This window comes from Vipera ursinii, assembly GCF_947247035.1.
Source record: "Vipera ursinii genome assembly, chromosome: 1".
In the NCBI taxonomy this organism is placed as follows: Eukaryota; Metazoa; Chordata; class Lepidosauria; order Squamata; family Viperidae; genus Vipera; species Vipera ursinii.
Genome location: NC_139512.1, coordinates 335636565 through 335657088, shown reverse-complemented (window position 1 = coordinate 335657088; position 20524 = coordinate 335636565). Strand labels below are relative to the sequence as shown.

The following is a 20524-nucleotide window of genomic DNA, read 5'->3' as shown; positions in this document are numbered from 1 at the left end:
GTTCTGTGTAGCTTAAAATATGATCTGCCAGTTTAGTTTTAGAAGCTGTAAACTTGGAAAGATATGCACGCGCACACTGCTGTTCCTTAGCTCATTTATAGTAATCTCCCTTTGAACTAAATGTGACTATATAATTTTCATGCCTTTTAACTTCCATTTCCCTAATATAGGGAATACTTCATTTTTAACCCTTCTCTTTTTAGCCTACTGCTCACTTAAATACTTCATATAATGTAATGGTCTGAGCTTTCGCTCAGGTTCGCCTGGTGCGTCAGTTGCGGCCCTATCTGGACTGGGATGCCCTGTGTACGGTCACTCATGCGCTCGTGACCTCTCGTCTGGACTACTGCAATGCTCTTTACATGGGGCTTCCCTTGAAGACCACTCGGAGGCTCCAACTGGTACAGAATGCGGCCGCGAGAGTTGTCTTGGGAGTTTCCCAGTACTCCCATGTTACACCTTTGCTCTGCGAGCTGCATTGGTTACCAGTTGTCTTCCGGGTGAGGTTCAAGGTCTTGGTGATGGTTTTTAAGTCCTTACATGGCATGGGTCCCTAATACCTCGGGGACCACCTGCTGCCGGCGTCGACTCCCCTCCGCCCTGTGCGTTCCCACAGAGAGGGCCTCCTCAGGGTGCCTCCGGTCAGAGAATGCCGGCTGGTGGCCCCCAGGGGGAGGGCCTTCTCTATGGGCGCCCCAGCTTTATGGAACCAACTGCCGGTTGAGCTCCGGATGGCACCGGATCTTCGCTCCTTCCGGCGCGGGTTAAAGACCCATTTATTCAAACAAGCTGGCCTGGCCTGATGGGGGAACCTTAGGTTTTAATGGGTTTTATATTCTGATTGTTTTAATTGGGCAATTATTTAATCTTTTTTTTTTAACTTTTGTATTTCTATTTATATGCCCTGTTCACCGCCTTGAGTCCTTCGGGAGAAGGGCGGTATAAAAATTCAATAAATAATGATGATGATGATAATAATAATAATAATAATAATAATAATAATAATAATAATAATGTCTGTTAAGCAATCTGACAAGTTACCATTTTGATACTAGACTGACTACACCACTGCCTCCGATTCGCCTTGCCTGAACTGATGGATTCCGTTCAGAACTCTGTATTCAGTACTATTTTGAAAAAAGCACTTTTGGGACCACCATGACTTGGATGACTGAGAATCTCCGTAGATATTCAGTACTGTGGACTTGCGTAGAAATGCAGTACTGCAAAGAGAAATGCCACTTCAGTAAATGGAAATAAAATACCTTCAGGCCTTCCCTTTAATTGCTCGGCAACCAGCGGTACGCCCTTTCCTCCTCATAGTCCAGGGGTCGGCAACCTCGGCTCTTTTATGACTCGTGGACTTCAACTCCCAGAATTCCTGAGCCAGCTATGCTGGCTCAGGAATTCTGGGAGTTGAAGTCCACGAGTCATAAAAGAGCCGAGGTTGCCGACCCCTGTCATAGTCTATGATTTTGTAACATCCCGTCCGGTTTCGTCCCCTCCCACTCTCCATTCATTCCGTTCTGTCCTGCGATGGCCTTCAATTTCCGTCACCCTCTCTAGCAATCGCTCCGCTCGGAAACGCTTGTTTTTTTTTTTCCTTCGTATCATTCATCGTCCTCACATCCGGTTCTCGTGGTTCCTCGGCGGGGACTCTATGGTGTCTGTTTCCGGTCTCTAAATCGCCTTCCTTCTGTCGTTCGCTTTCTGCCTTTGCCGCTCTTCCTTCTTCGGCTCGGCGGGGCCCGGGCTTGCCTGCCATGGGTGCCTACCTGTCGCAGCCCAGCACGGCCAAGAGCTCTGGGGATGGTGTCGGAATTGGGCCGCGGCCGCTGCACTTCGGCTACAGCGCCATGCAGGGCTGGCGGGTCTCCATGGAGGTGAGGGCGGGACGGACTGAGGGCGGGAGAACGGCGTCTTGCTGGGTGATTCGGCCCTACCGGAGGCCCCGGCCTCGTTTCTTATGGCGGCTTTCAGTGGGGAAAGCGTTCTGATTATTCTCAGGACTAACGGCTAGAGCAGGGGTCGGCAACCTCGGCTCTTTTATGACTCGTGGACTTCAACTCCCAGAATTCCTGAGCCAGCATAGCTGGCTCAGGAATTCTGGGAGTTGAAGTCCACGAGTCATAAAAGAGCCGAGGTTGCCGACCCCTGGGCTAGAGGCTCCATGTGGGCCCTGGTGTCGTGGAGTCCCTACATTTGCGGAGCTGTAGATAGTTGGGTAAAAGGGACGCGGTGGCTCAGTGGGTTAGGACGCTGAGCTTGTCGATCGGAAGGTCGGCAGTTTGGCGGGTCGAATCCTGAGTGCCGCGTAGCAGAGTGAGCACCTGTTACTCGTCCCAGCTTCTGCCAACCTAGCAGTTCGAAAGCACGTAAAAAAAATGCAAGTAGAAAAATAGGGACCACTACGGTGGGAAGGTAACAGCGTTCCGTCCGCCTTTAGCGTCTAGTCATGCCGGCCACATGACCACAGAGACGTCCTCGGACAAGCGCTGGCTCTTCGGCTTTGAAACGGAGATGAGCACCGGCCCCTAGAGTCGGAAACGACTAGAACACATGTGCGGGGGAACCTTTACCTTTACCTTTAGATAGTTGGGTGCCCCAGAGGCACCGGCAGGTTGCGAGGACCGTCGCACTTGTTTGTCTGCCTTCTTTCTTGGCTCCTTCATAAATTGCTGAGAGTTTCCAAGGGCTTGATCCGCCGCACGGTAGTCGCCGTTCCCCCTTTCACCGATCCTTCTCTTTTTCAGGATGCTCACAACTGCATTCCCGATTTAGACAGCGAGACTGCAATGTTCTCTGTATACGATGGTCATGGAGGTAAGGGTCACCCAATAACCAAGTGTGTACTAGTTTAAGGACATCTGTTTGGGGCCAGGCGTTTTGAGAAGGCTATCTTGCAGGCTCTTACATACCCACAGCTTGAGGAGGTTCATTGTCAGCGCTCTTTATTCTTTATGCAGGCGTTTTTTTCTAATTGAAACTGACTAGGGTGAGGCGGTGGCTCAGTGGGTTAGGATATTGAGGTTGTCGATCAGAAGGTCGGCAGTTTGGCGGGTCGAATCCCAAGTGCCGCGTAACAGAGTGAGCGCCTGTTACTCGTCCCAGCTTCTGCCAACCTAGCAGTTCGAAAGCACATAAAAATGCAAGTAGAAAAATAGGGACCACTACGGTGGGAAGGTAACAGCGTTCCGTGCGCCTTTGGCGTCTAGTCATGTCGGCCACATGACCACGGAAAAGTCCTCGGACAAGCGCTGGCTCTTCGGCTTTGAAACGGAGATGAACACCGGCCCCTAGAGTCGGAAACGACTAGCACGCATGTGCGGGGGAACCTTTACCTTTACCTTTTACCTAGGGTGACCAGTTACTATTACAACATCGCCTTTGTAGGAAGTCTTGATGGACTGCCTGATTAACTTCTATGGATTTTGTTGAATAATGGATTTGTCAATGCTAGGGTCCTAACTCAATCCTAATTCCTGTGTGCCTAATAAATGGGTCTCTTGAGTTATTTCCGTGCTACTCCATTTGTTCAGCTTTGGGATGCCAAAGCATATTTTCTTTGAAACAAACGTTGTGGGATGAAACAAGGGACTGTCAGTTTCTAACTGTTGGCCTCTTTGCTCTAGGAGAAGAAGTAGCCCTCTATTGTGCCAAATACCTGCCAGAGATCATCAAGGATCAGAAAGCATACAAAGAAGGCAAACTACAAAAGGTAAGACAGAAAGGCTATCTCCCAAAACTATAGAACAGCGTGCCAAAGAAGTACAGCTAATTCTGTGACTGGATCTTGTTTCATGATTGCATTCTGTCTTTTCCCTGTCTTTGCCATTTGATTCTTTTAAAATATTTTCTTTAACTATATTGTAAAATATCTAAATTGCTTGTTAAAAACTAGAGTTTAGCATAAATGTGAAGCAAATTTTGGTTAGAAATTGGCTATTTTTTGTATAACAATGAAAGAAAAAGCAACTAATCTTTTTGTCCACTGGTATTAGTTATACTGCAGCATAGTATTAGCTTGTTTATTGGGACTATTAAGAGTTGTATCATACATCTTGGATAAGTTGCTATCTAAATAGTTTCTAATATTAATGGTGGTCTCCCTGGACACACATCACAAAGAAATCTTCTTTTTTTTTATTAGGCACTTGAAGATGCTTTTTTGGCCATTGATGCCAAGCTTACAACAGAAGAAGTGATCAAGGAATTAGCACTGATGTCAGGGCGGTCTCGAGATGAGGGTGATGAGCAAGAAATGAAAGTAGCAGATGAAGATGATGGTGAGTGAAGCAGCAATTTGCAGTCCAGTGCAGATCAGAGGCAAAATCCAAGTAACCAGAAAGAGATCTCTTATATCGCCCTTGTATATAACTGAGATTAAATGCCTAAAGTGCAAGAATGTCTGAGATCACATTTCCTATGTTGTGTTAAATTTGACGTAAGCAACTTAAACCAGAGATCTAGTCATTAACTATGCCAACTTTACGAAAGAGCCTAGACAAAATCAGAAGTGGAGAATTAACAGTTCTAAGCCAGCATGTTGGATTACAATGGGAATTGTAATCCAACATCTGGAGAACATCATGTTTGCACTTACACACCTCAAAAAGTTGCAGCTTGGTAAAAACAGTTTATATGATTAGGAAAACTAGTGTCAGGCCCTTAAGACCAGAATTTGTAGTGAGGAATGTGATTCCATCTATATTTTTGGTATGTAGATTGATGTCATATGTGCAAAGCTATATTCCAGGCATGTCAAACACGCAACATCACATGCCATTGTGCGACATACCTCTACTTTTTCCTCATTGCCGGCAATGGGGTGGGCGCAGTTCCAATGTGATGCATCCGGCCCCTGGGCCAGCAGTTTGACATGCCTGCTATATTCCTTTAGTCATAATAAACCTGCCTAAGCTATGATTTTAAAAAGGATGTGACATTGAGACTGGCTGCATTTTCTCCCTCCAATACTCCCATGCAGTGGACAATGAGGAGACAGCCTTGCTGCATGAGGAGGCTGCAATGACTATTGAGGAGCTTCTGACTCGATATGGGCAAAACTGTGTCAAGGGCAAGCTGGGCCCACCAGGCAAAGATGTAACCCAGGAGGATGCCCGGGAGCCAAGTTTGAATGGTGAAGTAGATGCTGAGGAGCCCTTGAGGCTTCATAAGGAGGGTGAAGAAGAGGAGAAAAATGGCAAATTGTGCTCTGAGGCCATCAGTACCTCCCATGGTCCAGATGTGGCTGGTGGAGGGGATGCTGGTACCTGCCAAAAAAAGACCTCTGAGGGAGCATCTCCTACCAGTGGTGAGATGGAGCCATCCTGCTCGTCTGCAAGCAAGAGCCAGCAAGCGATCAAGTCAATGTTCTTTGAGGACAGTGAGGATGAATCAGAGGATGCAGAAGAGGAGGAAGATGACGATAGCGAGGTACCATCATCATTTGGGCAGTGGGGGGAGGGGCACTTTGTCCTTCCATAGCTGAGCTGAAAAAGCAGAACTTAGCCTTCTTTACAGGTGGAGGCTAAGAAGAAGAAAGATACCCCAGGTCCTGCATGCAGGACAGCAGCCAGAGCCACGGGGTCAATTTTATTTCTGTTATGGGTGGATGTATTACATTTTGATTAGGAATGCAGTGAGGATGAGGATAGCTACAGCAGTGAGGAAGAAGAATATGATACTGAAGAAGCAGAAGAGGAAGATGATGAAGACATGATGCTCCCAGGAATGGAGGGCAAAGAAAAGGTCAGTGTTTGTGAAGAGAGTGGGGAAGGAATTGGGACACAGTGGTCCTTACTGAGATTTGCTGAGCTTCTTTTGCTCTTGTCCTGGTTTGGGGCCCACTCTTTCAGTAAGTCTTGTGCTTCGGCATGGGCTCTCCTCACAGTTCTCTTACTCTCCAGCCTGGCTCAGACAGCGGCACAACGGCGGTAGTAGCACTTATCAGAGGCAAGCAGCTAATAGTAGCCAATGCTGGAGATTCCCGGTGTGTGGTGTCTGAAGGTGGCAAGGCTGTGGATATGTCCTATGATCATAAGCCTGAAGATGAAGTGGAATTGGCTAGAATAAAGAATGCTGGTGGAAAAGTAACCATGGATGGTCGGGTAAATGGTGGCCTCAATCTCTCCAGAGCAATTGGTGAGTAAACAAGTATGCATGTGCTTTTTCTCTGAAAAAGGCAGCTCTGACCTGGAGCGATTGAAGCGTCTTAAGTACAAAGGAAAATAAAGAAAATACAACAATCTAAAAATAGAGATTATTTTATAGTGCTTCTTGTTTGCAAATCAAACCTTGCATTAATGGACTCATTTTTAGCAATTGTCAGCAACCAGCTTTTGAAAACTCAAAAGCAAAGGACTGAAAACTTTATTGAATGTTCCAGCAACAGCAATTAAAAACTGGGGTCCATGCTAAACTTTAAAGCTGGCTTAATTGTGGACATGCCCATTCAGAAGAAAAGGCTTTAAACATGGTACATATGGTTGATGCCATCTGTAACTTGGTCCAAAAAATATAGAATAATGTGTGAATGTGGAATGTAGAGTGAAGTAAGAATTTGTTTCCAACAGTGAATCTTTTGACAAAAAGTGGCTTAAATGTTGTGGATATGGTATTCTAGATCAAGGGTTCCCAGCCACGGGCCACTACTTAATCGTCGTGTGAGCGGCAGGCCTGCAAATTCGCTTATGTAGCTCATCTCGCATGAGCGATAGGCAACACATGCAGTTCAACACACGCAATAGGCAGGCCAGTGCACGCATGCGCTGGCCCACCACTTGCACAAGCCAGTTCCCTCCCCCCCAATGGGCGCTAAGCTATAAAGGTTGGGGACTAGATTAAATGGGTCTTTTAGCCAGCCCATCCACATTTGGGGGAGTTATTTTCAGGAGGATTTACTTCCATTTTTATTTTTTTTGTATTTGGGAGCATAAAGCTCAAATTCCAGAATCGCCTCATGAATATTTGTTATTAAGCCAGTTTGACTTGATCTATCATGGAAGTGAATCCCAGCTGCTGGATTTGGAAGAAATGGAATGTGTAGCTAGCTGCTACAAACCAGAAGTTAACTAAAAAAACCTGTTATGTCAAAGGTGTCTTTGTGTTTGAGAAATGCCTTGAATGTTCTGCCACTTCATTTAGTGAGCATAACCCAGCTTTCTCCTTGTTGCTGCACTTTTCTCTAGGACACTGAGCCCTCAAGTAAATCTCTTGAACGTTTTTGTATCTTAGGAGATCATTTCTACAAACGTAACAGGAATTTGCCCCCAGAAGAACAGATGATCTCAGCGCTGCCAGATATCAAGGTGCTGACAATCAACGACGACCATGATTTTATGGTCATTGCCTGTGATGGCATCTGGTAGGTGGAAATTGAGCTTTGGAATAAATAATAAGAATCCTTACTATGTTAGTTGGCTGAAGTTTAATTTCTTTCAATATACTTGGGGAGTAGAGAGTGCTGATAACTTGTACCAAGTCAAGACCTGGTAGGGACTATACTGCAAAGCTGAGGATAGGTTGGTATAATTGTAACCTAGTCTTTCATTTGTTTTTCATGATCTCTCTCTCTTTTCCTTCTAATCCAGGAATGTCATGAGTAGCCAAGAGGTTGTGGATTTTGTTCAATCCAAGATAACACAGAAGGGTGAAGATGGAGAGTTGCGATCTCTTTCATCTATAGTAGAAGAAGTGAGTTGGAGTGTGGGAGACATGAAAGTTGAAATTAAGTATAGGAATATTTCTATATTATATAGAAAAAAAGACATTCAACTCTCAGGGTTAGCAGATTTTTTTTTTTCAGGCTACCAATGAGACTTCTATTTGATACAGTAAAATTGCCAGGATCTGATTGAAAGCACCTGAGAAGGACTAGATCAGGGGTCTTCAAACTTGGCGCTTTTATGATTTGTGGACTTCAACTCCCAGAATTCCTCAGCCAGGCACGCTGGCTGAGGAATTCTGGGAGTTGAAGTCCACAAGTCATAAAAGGGCCAAGTTTGAAGAGCCCTGGACTAGATCTTGGAATGCACCATTCATGCACTCAGTTTACTGACTGGGTCCCAACTGGTTAAGCCTGGGGAACAGTCACTATTTTGATAACAAAGTATCTTCAGGAACTGAAAAACATTACAGGATAATCATTGGGTTCATAGTCTACTTCTATTAAATCTTGGTTCGGTTTTCACAAAGATTCCTTCCTGGAGGTTTATTTACAGACTGCCTGGCAGGTATCTGAAACCGTCAAGACTATTGCCTGAATTTCTCTGTCCTTCCGTTTAATGAATGTATTCCAGAAGACGGATTTCACGCCGAGTTCATTCTCTTAATTTTTGTCTAAACAGCTCTTGGATCGTTGTTTGGCTCCTGACACATCCGGTGATGGAACAGGCTGTGACAACATGACTTGTATCATCATCTCTTTTAAACCACAAATCAGTCAAGGCTCCCCTGCTGAGAGCAGCAAGCGGAAACTGGAAGATAGCACAACAACTAGCGCCACAGAAGAGGGCTGTAGCAAGAAGGCCCGACAGGACTAGCAGCCACGTTGGGTAGGGAATTGCCCATGCTCTCACTGGACTCTTGTTTTCTAAACAAAGCTGAACTTTTGATGCCTGTTTTAGGCTTTTTTTATCCTTAGGGAGGCCCATTTTCTCTTTATTATTTGGAGGGGGGGGAAAGGGATTCAGATGGGTCCCACTTTAAAACCATTCCAAAGAGTGAATGGCAGGGAGGGTCATCATCTGGCCAAAGCCCAGAAGGCAGACTTACCTGCTCAAACACACTCTGTCTCTCTCTCTCTCGCGCACACACACACACACACACACACACACACACACACACTGACCACTGCAGTGTTTCTGTATGGCTGTTGCCATTTCCATGCCTGATTTTTTCTGTTGGCGGGAAGCAGTTTTCCAATGTGGAGTTTTCAGAGCTGCGCTTCTATTTAAGGCCTCCGTTTTTTTTTAATTTGTGGGACTGATTGCCATGTTCCCCACCACACCCCACCCCATGGCTGCCAAGCCTCCAACTCTGTCATTCATTTTCAACTGAGATTTTTTTTTCAAACTAAAAACTAAAACTCTTTTATCAGTGACTGTGTACTTTTGTAAAATTGTGAGGGGAGGAAGTAAGATGAACTGAACCATTATGTAATTCACTATTTCAGTTTCTTTCCGATTCCAAATCCTTTCCCACTATGAGTTCCATGCCTATGACTTGCGGGTCTTTTTCTGCCCAAGCAAACTAGGACCAACAACACCTTGTCTTGTCCATAGAAACTTTTATCTAAACCCTTATGGTTTCCCCAGGAAGCTTGCAAAAGACAAGACAACCCCAATTCTTGCTGCTTCTTTTTTTGGTAGAAAACTAGAATTCTTTTCTTTGAATATAGGGGAACCTAAATTTAGCCACATGGTTTTTATTAAGACTTGAATGCAACTCTGTAGGCCATGAAATATAGCACCCTTATTTTACAGTCATAAATTTCAATTTGAACTTGGGAAAAAAGTGGGAATTGAAAGCCTTTGAGAGACAAATCTATGGCTTCCATTACCACTCTCAAAATTCCCCAAACCTAAAAACAAGTTGGGGCACTGTTATTTAAGCCTTCCCCAAATGAGCCAAAATTGTGGATGTCGCTGGAATAGCTCTTCCAGCAGGTAGCAGTGCGGTCCACCAGCCCATTACAAGTTGTTTTCCCTTTTTTCGAAGGTGCTTGTTTATAACAGCCTTTTCCAATTTTGTTGCATCTATTGTTCCTACACCATTGATTTGTATAAGGCTAACCCAAAGTTGATTTTCAACCTATTTTGCCTCACTCCTATGGAATATAGGATCATAGTACTACTAGACATTGTGAAATTCCTTCATCGCTTTCAATATTGAGGTGAAAATTTAAGTAATTTTAATTACTTGCTACTTTGTATGGAATTATAGCTATTCCATTAGATTTCTGAGTAATTTCTTAAGCGATCACTCAGATAAAACTAGCATGTTTAAGGTTTCAGGAATTTCATAGGAGCTTATTCTATAATAATGGCTTTAACATCTCATGGCTTTGTTTTCACAGCAAGTCTCCTAATGGACTTGTTATAAAGCAATCCACAATGTAGTCCAGAATCTCTCAGAAGTTCTAACCTGGCTTCATGTGCACCCTTTTTCCTCCTACCAATACAAACTTTCTTTGATTCTCTGAAATTGGCATTAGGCTTTTACTTGAGGATTTTCCAGTCCAAGCCTCAATCTTTATCCAGGAGATTAACATACGTAGCTATCTTATCAGAATTGAAACTCTGACCTATTTAGATCAGCACTTTCACTTCCACAAGCAGTCTGCTCAAAGTAGTTACTTAAAATCATTTAATCAGAGTAGGAAATCTACGATTCAGGAGATCTAATCAATATGGCCAATTATGAGTGATGCTTGAAGTTGTAATTCAACATCTGGAAGATGACAGGTTTCCCAAGCCTCCTTTAATGGGAATCTGGCCTCAAAGTTAGTCTTTCAGAGGTTGTTCAGCAATTTAGCCCCATCTGAGAAGACGTCTTCCCACCACCTAAGTAGGTAACGCATGGGGTTCCATCCCTACGTATTATAAAGGGAGGATCCATTAGACTCCTCTGATAGCTGCTATTTATTATCCTGAAGCACCAAAGGTCTTAATCAAGTGGGGGCTAAAAGATGCCAACTGTTTGGGTAACAATTGAGCAGTGATGAATCTTGCACGGGCTGCAGACAGACGTGGCTTTCAAGCTAGGAGAGCTTGGATCTTCAGTCCATGGTTGCTTCTGTGTGTTAAGTTGCTTTACTCTGTCATCACTCCTGCCAAACTGCAGCCATCACTTGTGTAGGCGAGAGAATCTGCTGAAAAGCTGTGGCCTGATGCAGCACTACAGAGACTGTGCTCACCAGCAGCCTGTGGCTGAGTTTCAATCTCCACTTCCACTTCCACCATATTCAGGCCATCCCTGCACAGGAGAAGAACAGTGCTACTTGTGAAGTGGGTGGAATATGGCTCAGAAAAACAGGGTAGAAAGCTACAATTCACAATATTGCACTATAAAGCAATCTTCTGTTTGGGAAGAAGAGTATGTTTTTGTGTTTCTTCCCTCTGCACTACTGTATTTTTCGCATCACCGAAAACAGAACGAGGATGTCTGCCATGAGTGAGAAACTGGAGGTAGCAGTGAGGTGGAACCTCTCCCAAACTGGACTTGCAACAGCCCAATAAAGCAGACCTGAGGACAACACTATTTGTTCAATAGGTCTTCCATTCCATCCAGAGATTACTTATAGGGAGTAGCTTTGCTTGGGCCTTCCTCCAACCCTTCCAAGTCTACCATACTGACCTGTGAGAATTTTCTTGAGCTTCACTCAGCATGCTGCCTGCCAAGGCTACAGTGCTGGCAGATTCACTGTTCCAATCTTTTTGGCATGATTCGTGTTGGCTGTTACTTGAATGGGGGATGGAAACAGAAGCCCCCTTCTCAGGCACCATGGGGGTAGGCAACACAGCTAGCAGTTCGTTCACTGGTATGAAGAAAGAAAAGATGAACATGGCAGCATCCCCTTGGCATCACAATATTTCTTCACATATCTAGATAACCTCTGCAAGGTTTCCTTAATGGAAATGTTGATCGCATGAAACCTGATTGAATAAAACTGTCTGCAAGTGCAGAAATTGAGCAAAATTTTCAAATGGCACCAAAACAAAAAAGAGAAACAAAAGGGTTTATTGTCACACAGTTTCTAAAAAGCTCACAAATTCTGTATATTGAATGTCATTTTCAGAAGCTGCTCAGTCGTGGTATTTCCCATCTATTTACTACTCATATCTTTTAGCAATTGTAGACAACATGAGCATGAGATACCAGTATCTACTAGCTGTTTATACAAAAGGAGCTATCCAAAAGTTAGGGGAGTTCCTGAGACATTTCTTGATTATTTAAAATAATTAAAAGGAGAACCACTTCTGAGTTTTCTGGGCCAATTAGGGGAAAATGGCATTTGAAGAATCCTTGCTGTATAATCAAAGGGATCAGTTAAACTGGTTTTTACACAAAGCCTTCTTTGCAGTCAGCGTTAGTGCATCTCCAAATTACAGGCAAAGTTTTCTATGCACATTTGTTGGGAGAGCGGTCAAGACTGGAAACTGACATGGGCTGCAACTCAGTGGGAATTGTAACGGTGTGGCATTTCTAAAATAGTACCGAATAGTACCAGCTATATAAAAAAACATAGGCAAATATTGTCAAGAATTGAGAGCTTGGTGGCTTTCATTCATTGATAATTAACTTTTGTAGGAACCAGACCACCTGAAGCCCAGATAGGAAGCTGTAACATAACTCATCAAATTGACATGACACCGTTCTTCCATAAACAAAGCTAAACGGGATGTTCCATTACCAGAATGGCTGCAAAACTAAGGTATCGTTCCAATGTAATACTATTGGAACTTAGATGTAATCGCGAGCCATGCAGGTTCAGAAATAATGGACTGCTGTATCTGCCATTCTAGACTCTTCTGTCATACTTTAAAGTGAGACATCAACTTTCTAATGGCAAACTTAGAATAAGTTATTTTATGGAAGGAGGCTTAAAGGGCAAAGCAAGAATATATTAAATGAGAGCAACTAGTGATGTGTCCCCGGAACTAAACTACTTTGCCTCTCTGACTTCAGCACAACTCACAACAACTCACGTACATTTGGCGAGGTTCTCCAGTTCCACTGTGCTGAGCTCCCCAGCTTTCTTTCGGGAGCTTCCACACCCCCAGCGATTCCGGCACAGAGAGAGTACCACGACCCCATACACGTAGGTGAGCATCAGGGGCACGCCCACCCCTGCAGGCAAAGAGCCTGTTATAAGAACCACCTCTGTTCAAGGACCGTTCATGCAGCCATGCAATTCACGAAGGGCAGAAGATTTCCCTTTCAGTACAAAAGCAAAAAAGCATCTTGTGGACCCACACACACCCTCCCATCTCGGTCTCGTTGTGGCTCTTACCAACAGTGACGGCTGTGATGACAGGGGACACAAAGAGAGAGAGGAGAATGCTGCTGGCAACAGAAAGACACTGCTGGCAGCCCGACAGCTTGCTCTTACGCCCATGGCTCAAAACCTGAAGGAAAAGGAAAGAATGATAAAGAGATCCCCAGAAAAACCACTATGGCCTGAGCTGCATTTCCCATGAGCCTATAAGAACATCCTGTGCACATTTTATGGGCCTCTGTGGTTATGAAATGGTATGGCCTCCAAGCATGTCTCCTTACCTTCTTCCCTGTGTAAATGGGTATGCCCAAGGTGATGACTGGCACTGCAATGCCAGCAACAAGTGAAATCACCATTGGGGCACCCAACACCATGCCCAGCTGCCATAGGAGCTTCCGGGTTCGAGACCACGGCTTCTTTCCCCAAAAGGTGCAGCCAGAAGGACTGAGGAGAAAACAGGAATCGGCTATGAACACAGGGACATTCAAAAGTACAGTACAAACTGTAGACGCCCTTAAAGTTTCCTGTTAGCACGGGGTTTGCTACCATCCATTTCCAAAGCAGTTTTTGCAGCGTCAAAAATGAAGAAGTTGGATTGGGCTGTTGCTGAAACCAAAGTCCCTTTCCCAGAACTGCACGCTCACAGAAACAGGCCTTGGTGAAATCCACCACTGTTGCTCCCTAACTTCTATTGGACTTGATGTAGACCAATCTCTTTGCATTCAGTATGTACACGATGCGGATCTCATCTAGAGAGAAGCATAAAGCTTTCGGAAGTTCAAGGCTTTCTGAAATTCTTAGTTCATAAAATATTCTTAACCTGCTACCAATAGGTTTTATTTATTTGTCCTCAAAATTCTATTAAAGTTGTTATCCACTTGACTGTTTCTGATATACTCAAATTTGTTGTAAATGTCTCTATGTCACTATGCGATTTTCTATGGTAGAATATTGATAGATAAGTTTAATTTATGGCACAAACATAACTTTATATTAATTTTATTAAAATCATAAGATGGAAAGATTAAAAATAAGAATATTTAGAAGAAAAAGTAAGTAAATAAAGACAAGAACTAAGCCAAAAATACAGGGGGGGAAAGTATAAAGAAATGACTTGCAATTTTCTTTTACAGCAGTTATAAGTACAGATGTAAATTAACCTCTTACTTTATGGTTATAATATTTATAGACAATTTTAAATGGTATGTCTGTAGAAATAAATGGTGCCCTGGATTCTAAGTCATCATAAAACATTATTTGCCTTCAATACCTCATCTTACCAATGATGCCGATATAAGTATACAACTTAATTTGGTGTGTCCCCCCCCCCCCGTGTAGATAAGGGATTGCAATCTCATCTAATCCATACTATTCAAAGTGCTTCTCTGAGCACCTATATAGTTTATTTCCATCTCTACCGAGCCCGTGACTCCATTCCCTGAAGCTCCTGATGGATAGGGTAGCAGAGAAGTCTGGAATGGCCCACTCCATTTCCCTCTCCACATGCAACACCTGAGGAAATGCACATCCGTGATTTCTTGCATGCAGAGCCAGCAGAAAAGGCAGCCACAGACAGTGCAGTTCATACGGTTACAGCTCCCATCGTTGATTTTCATGATGAAGGCACCACAGCGGGGACAGACCTTGACGGTGTCAGGGTCTATGGAAAACAGAAAGAAGAAAACAGGGCTTAAACCAATGCAGCTGATCAGGCCCCAACAGGTGTACTTAGGGCCAGAGATATGAGGGCTCTGGCAGAAAAGATGCAGGTATGGAGGAAACCCGGTGCTGGGAGAAGGCAAAGAGGCACCATTGCCTCACTCACTGTGGGCTGCTTCTTCTTTCCAGATCAACTGAGTGGAGAGTTCCACCGCTCCCAAAGGGCTCTGCTGCTTCCACTCCCGCCACATCTGCTCACAGGAGGAATTGGGGTGCCAGGGCTGCCGGCAATGGTAGCAAAATTCTGTCTTGCAATCCTGACGACCACAAACAAGTCGGGGGCATTCAGCACAGCCATATGCAATTACAGCATAACTGGAGGAAGCAAAAAAAAAAAAAAAGCAGGAACATCACCCCAGGAACTTGATACCATTCACAGAATTCACTCTCCTAACTCAAGCTTTATTTTTATTTACATTTATATGTGACCTTTCATTCATCAGCTGCAGGCAACATGCAGAGTGATTCTCCTTCCATTTTCCCCAGAACAACCATCTTGAGAGCTAGGTTGGGTTGAGAAAGAAAGTGGTTGGCCCAAGTTTATGTAGTCAGTTTCCAAGGCTAAGGATGGACTGGAACCAGGGTTTCCCTGCTGCCAGTCCAATACATTAACCATAATATCATAAAAAGGTAAAGGTTCCCCCGCACATGCGTGCTAGTCGTTTCCGACTCTAGGGGCCGGTGCTCATCTCCATTTCAAAGCTGAAGAGCCAGCGCTTGTCCAAGGACATCTCCGTGGTCATGTGGCCGGCATGACTAGACGCCAAAGGCGCACAGTACGCTGTTACCTTCCCACCGTAGTGGTCCCTATTTTTCTACTTGCATTTTTACGTGCTTTCGAACTGCTAGGTTGGCAGAAGCTGGGATGAGTAACAGGCGCTCACTCTGTTATGCGGCACTCGGGATTCAACCTGCCAAACTGCCGACCACCTGATCGACAAGCTCAGCATCCTAACCATTTGCTCTTTTATTATTTATTAATTTACAAGGCTGCCCTTCTTGCCCAAGCGACTCTTGTGAGTTTAAGGATTAAAACTAAAATAGTGCAAATCTAAACAAATAGGAAATGGCAGCTGAAAATAAAAATCTCACGAGTAATAACCCACCTGGGTTTTGCTAACTTCTTGATCTCCAATGCCAGGGCAAACAGACAGGTCTTAAACACTTTCCAAAAGGCCAGAAGGTTGGGGCCAAATAGACCTCAGAGTAAAGGGGTTCCAAAGAGCAAATACCATGACTGAAAAGGTAGTATTTCCTGGGTCTCACAAGATGGCAATCTTTTAAGTCAGGGGTCCTGTAACACGTTCCTCCTGCCAGATCTAATATAGGTAGTCCTCAGTTAATGAGAATAATGGGGACTAGAATTTATGTTGCTTGTTGACACAGTCATAAATTGTAACATGTGACTGCACCACTTAGCAACAGCTGTTCTGGCAATCTCAGTTGCCATTGGTATGCAAGGACCATGCAGGTTGTTAAGGGAGGACCACACATGACTGACTTTGCAAGTGGGAAACTGGCAGGAAATGTATCAAATCATAGAGTTACTGTGGGACGCTATGACCATTAATTACAGATTGGTCACCAAGTGCTTGAATAACGATCCTGAATAACTGCAAGGGCACTGCTACCCCCTCTGCTGCTGTGTCAGCCCTTCCAGGTAAACCAGACAGGAAATAGAACGCGATGAGCTAATTCTGCTTTATTATACTGCTACATTAACAGAACCTTGTAAGTCTGAAGGTACAGATTTCCCGTCGTCACTTTTAGCCATTGGATCAACTACTATGTGTCCTTCCTAAATGTCTTCCTTCCTTTGAGTGTTAAACTACTCAGGGCTCCTCTGTCTTGTCTGGTTGTTTCTAGGCAGCATCTCTTTCCCTCATTCCACAAGGCCGTTCCCACAAACCATTACAAGCTAAGTATGAATACCAGACTGGTGATGAGGACCAGTTGTTCAGCACCATTGTAAGTTCATTCAGTTGCTGAATGACTGGTAGTTACACAAGGACCACCTGTAGAGTAGTAATAACAACTGGAAAAAGTGATCCTTCTGTTATCCTGGCCACTGCTACAAAATGCTGTATAAGTAACGACCAGCATTTTGAATTGCACCTGGAAGCCTATTAGGAACTAGCACCGCTCACTTTCCCATTCAATCCACTTACCACAACTTTAAAAAATTTTTTAGAGTTAAGCATTTCATGGAGGCAGCCACAGTCTTACCCCCACCTCTATGTAGCATTTCTTATGTAATCCACTCTCCAGAGCACCATATCTCTATCAGTTGAGGGACAGATGAATGTTAGATGGCTGGGAATCACCAGATGCTTTTTGTGGCATCAATGGCATTTGCTTCTCTCTTTAGTGGTTCACTTAGCTTCAGCATTCCCAGTTTTTAATCAAGCTTCTCTAGGGTAGGGGCTGACAAAGCAGATTTATAATAACGGCCTCAGGACATGTTCTCCCCAAAACCTAAATAAGCAAGGTTGCAAGGAAGATTTTTTTAAATCTTTAAAACACTTGCAGATTGGCAACAAAACTGTTCAGTTAAATGCCTAGCTAACCAGCTATCTGCACCAAATCAAATGCACTCAGTGCCTAACAGTGCAGTATGTGCACTTGCAACTGTGTCTTCAGAAAGAAGGTGCTTCCTTGACACAACCTAACCTGGTGAGATGTGAAGGAGAAGAGTGAAGCCAGGAGAATGGCAGGGGAGAAAGAAAAAAAAATCTGATCTCAGGAAAACAGGTTTGCTGGATAAAGTATGAGTGGCAACTATGGAATAAGCAAGTACACGGTCTCTCTGGGCATAACTACTCTCATTTAACTGGAATCCTCAACTTCAGATTCCCACTGAAATTTTCACTTAAATCTACCACGTAGAAGAAGTCACTTTATTTAGAATTGAACCTCTAATACAGTCTTAAAACTAATAGGCCGATTTATTAAAATTTCTTCCAAGTCAAGAAGTCAAGTCACTGTGCTCTAACACCAATGTTTTGAAATTGGAATCATCTGCAGGTGAAGCAATGCTCTCCCCTCAATGAGCTCTGGATCTCTGCATCAGTCCCACCACCACTCAGGATGCCAAATAAACCCAGATCTGTCTGCAGCTGTAAAGGAAAACTCTGAAACTAGTTTTGGAACTCTAGTTGGCACAGAATAAATGAACTAATGGAGAAAAGGGATACGCAGAAATCAACAATGGCTGTCCAATCTCAACCATCTTGCCAGTATATTATCTCCACTGCCTCTTTTCTCCAGCAAACCTTTTACTCTTTCCTACAGCTAAATTTCAGTTTAACGCAAAACCTCTTCTCCCTCTCTGGCCGTATGCACTCAACATATTTAAGCGCTACGATTGGACTTACCAGGGGGTGCACGTATAAAGTTGACAATAAACAGAACCAAACACTGTAAGCCAACACACTAGGAACATATACATTCACACAACCCGCTAAGTTTGATAAAGTTAAAATGTGGTTAAGTATTTCAAGTTTTATGTTTGCTTTTGGTGACTTAGCCTGATGTACGATGCCGGTTCGTGCTTTAACCCAGGAAACTGATTAATTTGGTGAGAAGATTGGGCATGCTTTTTGAATGCAGCCTCTAAGCACTTAAGAGAGCATCACAGCCCCTTAACGGAGCTAGTGTTTCACTAGTACAGGGGTAGGCAACCTCGGCTCTTTTATGACTCATGGACTTCAACTCCCAGAATTCCTGAGTCAGCATAGCTGACTCAGGAATTCTGGGAGTTGAAGTCCATGAGTCATAAAAGAGCCGAGGTTGCCTACCCCTGCACTAGTAGATCAGATTTCTGCACCTACTCAATGGTTCCCCTCCTGCCCGCTAAGGCCACAGAGCCAGCTTGCACACCCCACCTGCAATCAGGGGCCGGGCACCAGCGCGTGCCAGGGTCTGCAACTAACAGGCGCCTCAGCAGGTACTCTTCGTATTTGTCACGAAGGCCGGCCTCAGGCAGGAGCTGATGGATCTCGGCCGGTTGTAACTGAGCCGGACAGTGCGGACAGGCCAGCTGGACGCGGCTCTCGCTGATCTCAATGCGCAAATATTGCCGCAAACAAGTGAGGCAAGACAGGTGGGCACAGGAGGAAAGCGCAGGGAAGGCCGCCGCGGGCTGGGCCAGCAGACAGAGCGGGCACTCGACAAGGTCCTCCTTTTCCTTCCCCTCCTCTGGAAGCATTAAGGCGACTCGGGCCTCCTCGGCGCGGTCTAAGGGGGGCCCCTCCGGCTCCCCGAGTGGTTCCGACATCGTTTGGGGTTTTCCTCCAAAGAGGCTCATGACGCCGAGAGAGGAAGGCCCCACCCTGGGTCGCTTCATCTGGGCCGAAGATGCTCGGAGACGAGTCGGGCGAGGCGTTCAGCCCGCCGCGCTGCTCAACCCGCAGAAAGGCCGGAGAATTGGCGGCCGAAGGGCTCCTCCTCCATCATCTCCAGATGTCTCCGACCCGCCGCTGTCTCGTCTTTTCAGCTGCGATTCGCCATCGGCTGCCTCCCGCTCTGCAACGCCTCGAAGGAGAGAAGCCAGCAGGGGCGCAAAGGGAGGGTGGCTTTCCCCGGGGTCGGATAAAAACACGCCGCAAATTGCGGCGCGCGAGAACGAGGGAGTCTTGCGGGGCTGTTGCGGAGCCCGTGCGCTTAGCCCAAGGATAACTAGCTGGCCAGCCGGCCGGTTTGTCCTTGGAACGGCCGGCAAAAGGCGGGGTCGGCGCCTGATTTGCTTGTGCCCGGCGGTGTCGCCACCTCTTCGCTCTTGCTTTAGCGCACTCGCCCCCGCTCGGCAGCCTGGGAAGTGTAGTCCCCCAGGAAGACGGAGCGAAACAAAGGGAGAGTCTCACGGTTCCTGCTCGTTCTTGAAACTTTTTCTCTTCGGCCCTTTTGTGTGAAAAATGAATCGTCACCCGGAGAAGGAAGCACATCAACAGCACGTCAACGTTGCACAGAGACTCAAGATTCAGAAGGAGGACCTTGACAGATTGGAACACGGCCCTAGGCAATTAAGTGCAATTCCAGTGGTGAGAAAAGTGCACCCATTCATTTGGTTACAAAATCTTGAAGATATTTTGGGGGTCTTCGGGCTCGTTCTGAGCGTCGGGGTGGGGGTTTGTTGTTGGAGTCTACCGGTTCGTCTGCCGTGCTGGGTAGACCCGGGCTGTATGGTTCGGTGGAGTCAAATACAACTCGACTCTCTTTGGCTGGCCTGTTCCAGTTGGCCCAGTCCAAAGTGCTGCTAAGTCGGCATGGGGTGTCCGGTGGCTGCCCCGCTCCTGCGGTCTGGTCGGGGGAAGCGCTTCTATGGCCCCATCCCCGTTCTCTTCCGTGCAAAATGTTTCAGAGCATCCGAACTGCTCTGCTGAAGTGAGAGGCTGTGGACTCCAGGTCTGCTCCCCTTGGGCGTCCTGAGCCAACGACTGCTCCTTTAGTCACCGGTGCAACTGATCAACATGTCGGCAACTGACTCGCCCATCTTCCAGGACCACCTCGTAGGAGAGTGGTCCTGACACTTTAACAACTTCCATTGACACCCATAACTGCCCTTGCCCATAGTTCCGAGTCCAAACCCAGTCCCCCACCTGTAAATGCCTAGGTGCCTTCAGGCGTGCCTTGTCGGAGGCTACTCTATCTGGGTGCAGTCTGTCCAGTTTTGTTATTAGTCTCTTGCTCCAATGCAGTTCTGTGGGGCTCACGCCTGTAGCCGTACAAGGTATTGTATGCTGGCATAGCAAGAAGGCGGCCAGCCTGTGGTGCCAGTCCCATGTAGTAATGCGTTTAAGGGACTCT

The 20524-nt window shown here is 45.4% G+C and overlaps 2 protein-coding genes across 5 annotated transcripts; one reads left to right on the top strand and one right to left on the bottom strand.

Moving 5' to 3' along the window:
• The first annotated feature begins 1686 nt into the window (after positions 1-1686).
• Positions 1687-17793, top strand: PPM1G (protein phosphatase, Mg2+/Mn2+ dependent 1G). 3 transcript variants are annotated; one of them, XM_083350714.1, is made up of 11 exons: positions 1687-1883; positions 2754-2823; positions 3633-3718; positions 4151-4286; positions 4988-5436; positions 5635-5751; positions 5910-6144; positions 7237-7366; positions 7593-7695; positions 8349-8555; positions 17744-17793. In XM_083350714.1, exons 1-10 carry the CDS (start codon positions 1764-1766, stop codon positions 8541-8543), a joined length of 1641 nt encoding a protein of 546 aa, XP_083206840.1. In that variant the 5' UTR covers positions 1687-1763; the 3' UTR covers positions 8544-8555; positions 17744-17793. The 3 variants fall into 3 exon arrangements, with proteins under 3 accessions (XP_083206840.1, XP_083206839.1, XP_083206838.1); XM_083350713.1 differs by lacking the exon at positions 17744-17793 and adding an exon at positions 12691-12799; XM_083350712.1 differs by lacking the exon at positions 17744-17793 and having other exon boundaries at positions 8349-8613.
• On the bottom strand, positions 9273-19429 carry LOC310633094 (E3 ubiquitin-protein ligase RNF19A-like). Of its 2 annotated transcripts, XM_083350715.1 has the most exons (8): positions 18604-19429; positions 14826-15034; positions 14513-14660; positions 13282-13444; positions 13016-13130; positions 12715-12852; positions 11359-11539; positions 9273-10977 (listed from the first exon to the last, which is right to left on the bottom strand). In XM_083350715.1, the coding sequence occupies exons 1-8, from the start codon at positions 19062-19064 to the stop codon at positions 10815-10817; spliced, it is 1578 nt and encodes a 525-aa protein (XP_083206841.1). In that variant the 5' UTR covers positions 19065-19429; the 3' UTR covers positions 9273-10814. The 2 variants fall into 2 exon arrangements, with proteins under 2 accessions (XP_083206841.1, XP_083206842.1); XM_083350716.1 differs by lacking the exon at positions 12715-12852.
• Positions 19430-20524: the final 1095 nt, after the last annotated feature.

Coding starts and splice junctions, on each gene's coding strand:
- PPM1G (XM_083350714.1), top strand. CDS start 1,764: ATGGGTGCCTACCTGTCGCAGCCCAGCACGGCCAAGAGCTCTGGGGAT. Junction 7,367..7,592: donor ATTGCCTGTGATGGCATCTG/GTAGGTGGAAAT, acceptor CTTCTAATCCAG/GAATGTCATGAGTAGCCAAG. Junction 7,696..8,348: donor TTTCATCTATAGTAGAAGAA/GTGAGTTGGAGT, acceptor TTGTCTAAACAG/CTCTTGGATCGTTGTTTGGC.
- LOC310633094 (XM_083350715.1), bottom strand. CDS start 19,064: ATGAAGCGACCCAGGGTGGGGCCTTCCTCTCTCGGCGTCATGAGCCTC. Junction 15,035..18,603: donor TGCCCGGCCCCTGATTGCAG/GTGGGGTGTGCA, acceptor TGCTTCCTCCAG/TTATGCTGTAATTGCATATG. Junction 12,853..13,015: donor CATCACAGCCGTCACTGTTG/GTAAGAGCCACA, acceptor CTTTGCCTGCAG/GGGTGGGCGTGCCCCTGATG.